Source organism: Muscardinus avellanarius, assembly GCF_963383645.1.
Source record: "Muscardinus avellanarius genome assembly, chromosome: 11".
Taxonomy (NCBI): domain Eukaryota; kingdom Metazoa; phylum Chordata; class Mammalia; order Rodentia; family Gliridae; genus Muscardinus; species Muscardinus avellanarius.
The window spans coordinates 82128124-82140395 of record NC_137797.1 but is presented as its reverse complement, the minus strand read 5'-3'; the positions used below and the strand labels follow the sequence as shown (position 1 = coordinate 82140395).

Sequence of the window (12272 nt, the reverse complement as noted above, 5' to 3'; positions counted from 1 at the left end):
TTAATTAAACAAACATCAATAATAACAGGACTATTTCTGCCACTGATTTCTTTCCTCTACCTTTTTTTCCTTCAGAAATTACTTTTGATTACAAAGTAGTTTGATAGAACTTTTTGATAAAAAGTTTGAGTAAAAGAAAGGGAAAAATGATCTGCTAGCAGCTATTCATATAACACCAATGAAGGCACAAAAGAGTAGGACTTCAGAATCAATGTGCGAAGATGTGGTGAGTTGATATGAATAAAAATTGACCCTGAAACACAGTTAAAAGATCTGGCACTATTTTGTATTTACAGTTGCATTCCTAAATTAATTAGGGATTTATAAAAATCTTTTCTTTCTTTGACAATAAAATATACTTATCAAAACTTGCTAGCTTATTTGTGCAAATATACTTCTCACTGATGCAAAAAAAAGTATGAAAATAACTCCAAAAAGACCTGCTTTTGATAATGCTCAAAGGAAGTTGTATAGAGTCAGTCTCTGAAGAACTTTCAGTGCCTTAATTGGAGAGAGAAACAAAAATGTGGTCCAAAGAAGATAAAGATAGCTGTTGCCTCATAGGACACACTTTTGAATTTGGTGATGAAAACTTAAATGGAATTTACTTTCTAAGAGCTGACCACAGATAAGCTACTACCCATAAATTTAGATCAGTAGGACATGTTCTGACAAAAAATACCACTGGACCATCTCCCAGAATCCTTTATAAATGTATATATGTAATTTGGCTAGATTAGCACTGACTGTACTGCCACTAATAACTGTATTTGGTCTTAGGAAAAAGGGTATCACTGAAGTCACTGAGTACAATATTCATTTTATATTATATTGGGAAGGAATTGTACATATTTTAAGACTTATTAGATTAAAATCTCTGTAAATATATATTTTTACATTTTTGATTATGAAGCAAAATGTTATCAGGGTTGTGTCTTCCTCCTAATCAAGTATTCTAGAACATGAAGTCATTCAGAATGAGGCTATGGAAAGAACCAGATTAAAAGCAGGGCAGTGAGGTCACCCATCATTCTTCTTCTCCTCCACATTTGTTTAAATAACTAAATATATCAGCAGCTGAAAATTACTCAACATCAGAAGCATCATTGTCAGAAAGATGATAGTTACTTCCCTTTACCCGAATGTATTCAATATATCTCCCTTCATCAGAATCTGTAGTGCCACATGTACAGAGCCTGTTGTCAAATAGCGACTCAATTTCCTCTAATTTTTTCCCTTTGGTCTCAGGAAGACAGCCATAGATGAAAAGAAGTCCCACAGCTGCAAATCCAGCATAGAGGAAGAAAGCTCCTGCAAAGATAAATGTATAGATGAATATATATTATGTATAGGCTTAAGTTGGAAAGAATATGTGATATGACTTCCCGCCCTTAGTCAATCATGCATATGAAGGAAACAGTTCAAATAATGCCAGGTCCATATATGAAGGTATCACTACCGGTCTCGCTAACATGGTGGCTAGGTGAGGAGGGGCATGCGGGAGTGTGGGGGAGCCAGAGAGACTCACCCAGTACTGTGGACACCTATGCTTCTGTCACATTGAGCCTCACTAACAAAAGTATATATAGATAAATGAAGTCCTGTGTCTTGAGGATAGTTATGCAAAAAAGATGTCTTGCTAAATTACTGCATGTTGGCCTCAAATCTGTGATCCTCCTATCTCAGCCTCTCATGTACTAGGATTACAGGCCTGCATTACCATGCCTGACTTGAATTTCACTTTTGACTCATATTTTACTTGGAGTATAGATTTAAGAAAGAGCAGCTTTGGTATCCAAAATATTATCATGAAGACTATTATTTAGACTATGAGTTTCTATAAAAAATGCTTTCTCAGGATGTGAGTATATATTTTGGCCTTCAAATGTATTCTCAATAATCAGCAAATAAAACCAATTTCCTTTTGTGTGTTTGTAGTACTGATTGATCTCAGGGGTATTCTACCTCCAGCCCTATTTTTGTTTTGTTTTGAAGCAAGTTTTCACTAAGTTGAAGAGGGCCTCACGAGGTTGTTGAGGTTGGTCACAAACCTATAATCCTCCTGTTTTAGTTTCTCAAGTACTGGTATCACAAGCCTGCTCTACCATGCCCAGAAAAAGTAAATATTTGTTGTACTCATAATTATCATGTCAGGAAGATAAGTTTGTGGTTTTATGTATTTTTTTTGAGGTACCTGGGTTGTAACTGAGGGGCATTATACCTATGAGATACACCCCTAGTCCTATTTTTTATTCTTTATTTTGAAACAGGGTTTCACTGAGTTGCAAATAGCCTCACTAAGTAGCTAAGACTTCCCGCGAACCATGATCCTCTGGTCTCAGCCTCCCGAATGCTATGATTACAAGTGTGTGCCACCATGCCTGGATAAAAATTTTTTAATTGCCAAGTGGGATAAAGCTGAATATTTTAAATATACATCGTTTAAAATGCCAATGCATTTCCTTTCCAAGAAAACAAATATATCTAAATACTCTAAGTGGTAACTGAGACAAAAGAATTTTAAAAAGATAATAAAAGCATTAGACAAATAGTATTCATTAAAAACATTTCAGAAGAGAAGGGAAATACATTTACATAATGTTTCCTCTTATTTATGAATTTGGGATTTATGGTCTAGTTGGTAGTGGGGGAGGGAAATAAACCGATGCTGGTAAAATGAAATTACCAGCACCTGAGGATGGCATTGGTTGGGGAAGGGAATTGGACGTTTTCTAAGTACTGGACATTTTACCTCCAAGGGTCTCGCTGAGATAAAACACACTGGCCTTCAGCCTGCCACCCTCCTGTACCAGCCTCCTAAGTATAACCTTGTGCTACCATGCCCTGAATACATTTTACCTTTTAGAATTTTATCACAATTTACAAAATCATGGGGACAAGGTAGATGTCTTCTTTCCAAAAGAAAAGTAAGGTCTTTTTATGTCAGTAAAATGGATTTGAAACAGCTTCCCTAAATATGTTTCTAGCCCAGCTATTTCCCAATATTGTTTTCTTAGAATTATGGTCTGCACACATTTTTCACTTGAACACTTTTGTCACATTTACAGTTCTGGATATGATAAGTGCTTGTTTTCAAGGACCCTGAAATGCATAGGCCTTGACTTGAATAGCAGAGAAGGTACTGGGAAGGCCTGACTCAAAGCACAGCGTATCTTTCAGTACTGGGTGGAGTATTTTTAGCTCTAAACTACCTGCTCTTGGACTTGACTCTACCCCTGTCACAGGACATCTTCTTGGCCCTGCCTTCACCTTTCTACCATTTTGTTTATCTTTCTTTGTTAATAATAAAGTCTGTGACAATTTCCAACTGGGGATGTAGCTGGGAGATGTTCAGGGCAAGGAGAGTGGGTGGGAGATGCAAGACTGTTTAGGAAAGGAGAATTCCTTTTAGCTTTCCTCAGACTTGGGAGAACAGAAAAGCCACAGAGAATTCATAATAGCAAAAGTATAACCATATACTTTCTCAGTCACAAATCATAGCATATCTAAGAAAAAAGTAGGAAAAATAAAACTAAAACTGTATGGGAAAAAATATGCCCTTACCATAGTATGTAAGATATTCTGCGGTGTGTAAAAATGTCAGTGAAACCAGAACATTGAAAATCCAGTTTGTTCCAGATGAGCATGCATTTCCCGTGCTTCTTGCCCATAGGGGATAGATTTCAGAATTTATAGTCCAAGGCATTGGTCCCATTCCTGAAAAATAAACAAGTCATTCCTCACAGACATAGAAAAACCAGTCCTTAAATTCATTTGGAACAACAAAAAACACAGAATAGCCAAAGTAGTTCTCAGCAACAAAAACCATACAGGAGGTATCATAATACCTGACATCAAACTATACTACAAAGCCTTAATAATAAAAACAGCATGGTATTTGGCACAAAAACAGACACATAGATTAGTGGAGCAGAATACAACCAACTGATTTTTAACAAAGGGGCCAAAAACATACACTGGAAAAATGATAGCCTCTTCAACAAATAGCGTTTGCAAAACTGGTTACCCATATGCAGAAAAATGGAAATAAACCCCACTTTCTCACCCTGCACAAGAGTCAATTCATGATGGATCAAAGACTTGGAAATTAGATCAAAGACCTTGCAGCTCCTTGAAGAGGGCATAGGTCCAACAATTTAACACATAGGAAGAGGTAAAAACTTACTCAACAAGACCCCCAAAACACAAGAAACCAAAAGGCAAATCAATACATAGGATCACATTAAACTGAAGAGACTCTGTACAGGAAAAGAAACTACCAAGAACCAAAACAGAGAGCTGAAGAAGGGGAGAAAATTGTGTCATCTACCCCTCCAATAGAGGACTAATATCTAGAATCTATAGAGAGCTCAAGAAACTCAGCATTAACAAAACAACCCAATCAAAAAATTGGCAAGTGAACTAAATAGACACTTCACAAGAGAAGAAATTCTTCTCTTGAACAAATGTATGAGAAAATGCTCAATAGCACTAGCAATCAGAGAGATACAAATCAAAACTACCCTGAGATTTCATCTAACTCCATCAGGAATGGCGATAATTAAAAACACAACAGCAAATGCTGGTGAGGATGTGGAGAAGTGGAAACTCTAATACATTGCTGGTGGGATTGCAAATTAGTGCAAGCACTTTGGAAAACTGTATGGAGGATACTCAGAAGAATGGGAATAAACTTACTATATGATCCAGCAATGCCACTTCTGGGTATCTACCCAAAAGAAAGGAAAACAAACTACTAAACTAATGCATGCATATCTGTGTTCATAGCTGCACGATCCACCATTGTCATGGAACCATGCCAAGATGTCCATCAATAGATGAATGGATTACAAAATTATGGGATATGTACACAATGGAATTTTACTTAGCTGTAAAAAAGAACAGAATGGTGTCATTTATAGGGAAAAAGTAAGAAATCAGACGCTCTCCCTAATATGTGGAAGCTAGGAGAAAAAGGGTCATAGGAGGAACTCTAGACAAAGGAGATACTATAGATGAGCAAATAAGGCAACCTAACAGGAGATGGGAAGAGGAAAGAAGGAAATTCTCTAATGTACATGATGTACATTCACAAACATATCAAAGTCAATCACTAAGCCAAACGTGAAGGAGAGAGGGGGAGGGAATAAGGTGGGGATTGGGATAGGGCTAAGTGGATGATGTGTGCATGTATGCCTCCAACATTTTGTACTCCATTAAGATGTATGACTAAAATTCACCAATAAAGAAAAAAACTTTAGTAAAGTAGCATGTAAAGAATTAAAAAAAAAAAAACCAACAACAACAACCCAGTAAGTTGTCTCCTCTAAAAAGGGATGACTGAACACAATAACAATAAAGCCTTTCTTACCGGGTGCAAAGAAAACAAGATATAAAATAAGGCCCAAAAGTGCAGTCCAAAAGTATGGAGTAGGACAGAAATTGTAAGCCCAAAATACTTCTTCTGTTTTGAACTTGGTTTCATTTTCACACCTGAAAAATAATACAATATCAGTATTAATTTAGTGGTTTAATACATAGTTGCATAAACTAATGTGATCATAATTGGATGTATTTGGAAATCATTTAATGCCTTAAAAAGAGGAAAATGATTTTCCTGAAAAAATTAAGAATTAAATATGTAGTATTAGGTAGCTGCATTCAGAGAAAACATTTTAGAGTTAAACATAATTCAAGAGCAGTACACAAAAATAAACAGCTTCTTACTCATTTTGTATAAATTAGATCTGATTTCCAATTAGTCTTTGGAAGCTGTAGTAACCCTTCAAGACCACCGTATGTAATTGTGGAAGGACCATTGTGAACACACACACACACACACACACACACACACACACACACACACACACACGAGAATATCCAAATTTTAGAATCAGAGATTTTCCATCTGTGAAAAACTTAAAGTATTATGAGAGTCATGTGTAAAGGGGTAATAGGCAGACAAGGGAGGCAGAGCAGAGACAGTGATTACATGATGTGTGTGTGTTTGTGTGTGTGTGTTTTACTGGGGATTGAACCTAGGGGCCTTGTAACTCTGAGCTATATTCCCCACCCTATTTTGATAACAGAGTCTGACTAAGTTTTTGAGGCTGTCCTTGAAACTGTGATCCTCCTGTCTCAGCCTTCCAAGTACTAGGATTACAGGTGTATGCCACCACAGTCAACTCTGATTATACTTTCTTTCTTTCTTTCTTTCTTTCTTTCTTTCTTTCTTTCTTTCTTTCTTTCTTTCTTTCTTTCTTTCTTTCTTTCTTTCTTTCTTTCTCTTTCTTTCTTTCTTAGCAGGAGAAGCTGGGCTTGGTGGTGCATGCCTATAAGCCAGCCTCAGCCTCTTAGGCCCTCTGCAACTTAGTGAGAACCTGTTTCAAAATAAAGAATAAAAAATAGCCCTGGGGGTGTAGCTTGGAGGAAAAATGCCCCTGAGTTCAATGCCCAGTACCACAAAACAAACAAGGGAAAATGAAAATGCAGCCCCCATTACCACAAATTTTGCAATCAAGTTTCTTGCAGTTGGGGAAATCACAGGGGACAGCACACCTGAACGCAATGGATGAGACTCACCCTAGCAGAACCACCTTTGTTACCCTGCCAACTCCCCTGCCAGGTAAGTATTCTGATTGCATCATATTCTAAATAACCATCCACTACATGCCCTGTGTCCATAGTTTTCCATTAGTTTCTCTTGATGATTTTGCCCATTCTTATAATGAAGCATATGTCCTTGGTTTAGGTTGATCTGAAATTTGTTTTACCTTAATAGCTTTTAAAGATACTAGCAGCTTCAAAAAAAAACCCTTATCTCCTATCATTAATTTAAACTATACTTATGCTTTAGCCTTTGAACTGCCCATCTGTTTTGATGATTTGAGTGCCCAGTCAATCATCTTCTCCACCATCTGATACGTTGGCCTTATTGTTCCTTATTCATATTCAAACTATGAAGAAAGCATTTTATAGTTTGTGGAATTTGGAGCTATTTTTTTACGTCAAGGCATCATACTTCTGAGTATTCCTTTTTTGATCACAACTACTTTATCTAATTTCTCAAGTCACAACTTTTAGATTCTAAACACCTGTCAGTATTAATCACTCAACTTAGACCAGGCCAATACTGTCTTCAGTGGCTTCTAGAATCCACCCCTCTTTCCTGCTTGTTTACATTCTTACCATCTCAGCTTCTATCCCTGTGTGGTACTGTTAACCTTCCTCAACAACTGGTTGTTCTAAGTTGGTCAAAGTAATGGAACTGTGTTTTGGGGCTCTGTTGAAATTTCATGCTGTTTCATCTCTGTGAGATCTTTGATGCTTATCCTATTCTTTTTTTTCTCTACTGAAACATGTGTTTATTGCAGTGTAGGCATATAATAAACTTTTGTCCACAGTTGCCTCAACTAATGAAAGTATTTCTTACTATCTTCAAGTCCTGAAATATTTCATTTAAAAATATTTTTTATAAAACAATTTCAGGTAAGCTCTTCCCCTACTTCTAGTGGTATGTCTCTCGGCTTTTCTAAGGACTGCCCTTCCTGTCAATGTGGTCTTGCATCTCATCCTCCCGCTTCCTCTGTGATTACACCCCATCAAAAGTCTATACTATTCCTGCCACCTTTAGTTTCTTCCTACTTGAGCCTTCTCTTCTTTCTATAGCACACAAGCTCCTAAGCAAGTGGCCAACCCCTTTCATATAACTACTAGTAGTTCTCCTAAACGTACAGAGAAGTGATGAGCTCTACATAAGATAGATATCTTATCCTCAATACTATATCCTCAATACTAACAAAAATAGATACAAAATATCTATATCCTCAATACTAACTTTTCTGTATAGATCAGCTCCCCCACTCTTGCAGATGCCAGCTGGCTTGGGCTCTCTTTTCCTGAATCTGTTGGCCCAAAAGTTCTCTCTGATTGTAGTGGTTGATATATCTGCCAAATCTCCTTCCTTCCTTTCCCTTTAATTTTTATACCCATATCTCCATCTTAACTCTTTGACCTTTTGACCTCTGTGTCTTTGTGTGTGTGTGTGTGTGTGTGTGTGTGTGTGTGTGTGTTACTGTTGAACCCAGGGACATCCATTCTACCTCTAAGCAACACCCCCAGCCCTATTTTTTTATGCTTTATTTTGGAACAGGGTCTCATTAAATTGCAGAGGACCACACTAAGTAGCAGAGGCTGACTGAACCTGCGATCTTCCTGTCTCAGCTTCTGAAGTACTGTCTTCATTATTTATTTTTTGTTTTTATTTTTATGCGGATCATATTGAAAATGGCATACATTCAAGACAGTGTTTGATGCCCCCCCTTCTCCTTTCTCCTCCTCCCAACAGTGAGTGTCTAGGTTGACCATGCTACATTCATACTTTTACACATTAATAGAAAGTAGCTCCTCCATTAATCAACCTCAGCCTTCTTCCTCTCCTACCCTTCCATTTTAGCTTTGCTGAGGTTTTCCATTATCTGGAGTCCCTCTGGTATCCCTAATACTCCCTAGTTTGAGCATATTAGAGAAAAAATATGTCCTTTCTCTTTCTGTGTTTGGCTGATCTCACTTAACATAATGTTCTCCAGATTTTTCCATCTTCTTGTGAATGACATGATTCTGTACTTCTTTATTGCTGAGTAGAATTCCATTGTGTGTATTTCCCATAATTTTGCAATCCATTCATCTGTTGATGGAGACCTAGGTTGGTTCCATATTTTGGCTATTATGAAGTGTGCTGCTATGAACATGGGTATGCATATGTTACTGTAGTTCTCTGATTTCAAACCCTTTGGAAAGATACCCAGAAGTGGTATAGACAGATCATATGGTGGATCTATTCCCAAGGTTTCTAAGGAATCTCAACACTAATCTCCATAGTGGCTGAACTAGTTTGTACTCCCACCTCACTAAGTAACTGAGGCTGGCCGTGAACCTGTGATCCTCCTGTCTCAACCACCACACTCAGCTAGGATCCAAGCTTCTTTAAGAGATAGGGTAGGGCTGCTCTAAGTTTAAATCATGATGCAACAACTTATTGACTGTGCTCATTCATTCAAAACCTTACATAATGAGAACTTTTTATTTTATGTGCAAGACACTGGGCTCCTGGGGAGGGAGGAGAGAATACTTACAAATAATCAAATAACACCCAACCCACTGAGAAGTGCTACTTATTATTTTCTTCACTGTCCCTTGCATGGTGCCTTGCTGTGGTAGTAATAAGCAGTGCATTCTCAGCTGAACGTGCTTGCCCACACAGCTTTCTCCACCTGGCTATGCATATTTCTGAGCATACAAAAGGCCCAGTGAACCCCTGTCATCTCTGTGCCCACTTTAGGAAAGTGGTACAGGCATCGACTTGGCATTTACACACTCAGCAATGCACACACAGCTTATGACTAAGAATGTGAAATCTCTCTTAATCTTCAAAGAGCAAATACCAGAAATCTTAGCTATGAAAATGCAGATTTCAAATGTTGCTGCAACATACCCTTGTGCTTTCCTGACTTAGACACCGTGAGGGGAAGAACACACTGCCCCGTAGAAGCCATAAACATACTTTGACACCAGGGTATGGGTTAGGATGAAAAAAAAAGTCATGCGCAATGATGTGTAGTACCTTTTTACCACATCCCAGTTGGTGATTGACCCGATGGCCTTCTGCTACTCTGGCCTCTACAGCACCTCACAGCTTTCCATCACTGTAGCCACTTCCTGGTTTTGCTCGGAGATATGGTAAAAAGAGCTCTGTCTTCCTTCCAGAGCTTATAAATACTTAGGATTTTGGAAAAGGGGAGGGAAGGCTTCCTATGGGAGGAAGCATTTTTTTCTTTTTTTTTTTTTTTTCCTTTTTGGTGTTGGGAATTGAACCCAGAGTTTCTTTTTTTATTTTAATTTTTAATTTTTTTTTTTTTGCAGTACTGGGAATGGAACCCAGGGGCATTCTACCTCTGAGCTACACCCCCAGCCCTATTTTTTATTCTATATTTTGAAACCAGGTCTCACTGAGTTGTAAAGGGCTTAAGTAGCTGAGGCTGTCTGCAAACTACAATCCTCCAGTCTCAGCCTCCCAAATGCTGGGATCAGAAGCGTGCACCACTACGCCCAGCTTTTCCAGAGTTTTATAAATGTTAGACAAGTGTTTTTCCACTGAGCTACATCCCAGCCCCTCATTATTAGCTTGACCATGGTTAGTGTGAGTCATCTATCATTCTTCTACTGGGTTGATTGTACCTACTTTACTTGTTAATTACTGAAGACTATGAGTGAAGAATTTCATATCCAGTTTCTGATCCAACACTGTGATTTCTATGGACAAGATCACTGAGCCATCACTTCAAAATACATTAGCTTTTCTCTATGAGAATTTATGATCAAATTATACAGCTAGAATTTGAAAATGCTGATGGTGTGTTAGCTAGGAAGATTATTTCTCAGGAAAGGACATATTTACTCTTATCTGAAGAGGAATAAAGAAATGAAATGCAATCACAGTACTAGGATAATGTAAATTATTACAAGCAATCCAAGCCCTATGAAATTATAACTTGTTGGTATCTAATCAAGTCAACTAGGAAAACTTATCATTGCAAACCTGATCATTACTTTCCAGATACTTTTGATTTATACTGTAGACACAGTCCCTCTCTAATAACCTAACATGAACATCCAAATTTTAGCACCGTTTCTGCAATTGAGTTATTGAGGAAAAGTCTAAAGATGCCCTACTTTGTAATATGCAGACCATGTTGAAGAGCTTGACCTGGGGTGATTTCCTGCTGTTTTGCCTTATTTCCTCACGTTTTGGGTTTTGTAAATTTTTTTTTTTTGGCAGAGGATTATCACATACAGCAAATTGAAAAAAATAAATCTCTTGTTTTTTGTTAATTACTTTTAGCTTCTGATAAAAAAGAAAATCCTTAAAATTATTGTGCCAGTTAAATCATAGACATGGGTAAAATTCAAAAGCATCAAAAATTTTGAAGCAAAACACTGATTTTTCCTAATTTAATAAAGAGCTAAATATAAATCATAGCATCAAAAACCTTTATCAGAAATCTGGCTAGCATACATACTCTAAATAAAAAAATGAACAGAATATGGGTAGACAAACAAATAAAAATAATATCTAATGCCCAAACAGCATTAGATATTATTCATATTAGTATAGTCTATAATTCTGGCAATAATTTAAATTGGTATAATCTCCTTTTGTAAAGAAATGTAGTGACTTGGCCAAAAAGAACATTCCATTCCTGAAACAGAGTTTATTGGCCCTCCAATATTATAAATACACTGTGAAGATTGCTTTCCTCCACATTGCTGTTCTGGGAGGTGCTGTACTTATTCTACCTCTGCTGTGCTATCTGGAATGTCCTTGGGAAACATATTTACAAGCCACTTTTATGTCACTCAAGAAAACCAATCTTGTTTGTTCATGCTACTTCTGGTCCTTACTTAATTCAATCCTTTTTGCTTCTTGCCCTCTTCATCAGACAATGATACTAGGAACTCAAGGAGAAAAGCAGAGTACCACACTGAATGGAGGTGAGGAGATAGTCTAATAAAAAAAAACTGTCAGCTCCATGGTAGCATGTGTGCTTAGCATGCACAAGGCCCTAGGCCCAATCCCCCACAACCCTTCAAATAATAAGTACAATTAACTGAGTATAGCAAATACACGTGTACATTATGGGCTTTAAGAAACATGAGAAATAAAAATGAGTTTATTGAGATAAAGTCATCAAATGAAAACCATAGAGATTTATAGCAGAGGACATCTGAGAATACCCGACTCTTCTTTTATTCCTCTGGATTACTTGACAATTTTATGATCTCTTATATTAAAGTCCAATAAGGACACAATACCTGTTATCTTTCTTCTTCCTTCTCTAAGTTTCATAGGCCAGTACTCAAACCAACACTTGACATACTATCAATTGCTCAATAAATGCTTCACAAATAAAATTTTTATCGGTTCCTATTAAACTAACCTTGGTCTTCCAACCAAGATTAAAAAAAAACCAGTTTGTTTGTTTCTTTCTTTCTTTCTTTCGCAGGTCTGGGGGTGGAACCCAGGGGCATTCGACCTCTGAGCTACACCTCCTGCCTTATTTTTTATTCTTTATTTTGAAACTGGGTCTCACTGAGTTGCAGAGGGCCTCACTAAGTAGCTGAAGCTGTCCGCGAACCGCGATCCTCCGGTATCAGCCTCCCTAACGCTGGGATTACAAGCGTGTGCCACCACGCCTGGCTCAACACCAATTTCT

General features: G+C 37.5%; 1 protein-coding gene across 1 annotated transcript in view; it reads right to left on the bottom strand.

Annotated features, from left to right (window-relative positions):
• Nucleotides 1-1084: 1084 nt before the first annotated feature.
• SLC2A13 (solute carrier family 2 member 13) overlaps nt 1085-12272 on the bottom strand; it is a gene marked incomplete at both ends in the record, with an annotated part of 334048 nt that continues 322860 nt past the window's right edge. Inside the window, 3 exons of the mRNA XM_080706601.1 lie at nt 1085-1311; nt 3565-3717; nt 5372-5493. Coding sequence (XP_080562727.1) covers nt 1085-1311; nt 3565-3717; nt 5372-5493 — 502 coding nt within the window. The remainder of the gene's footprint in view (nt 1312-3564; nt 3718-5371; nt 5494-12272) is intronic.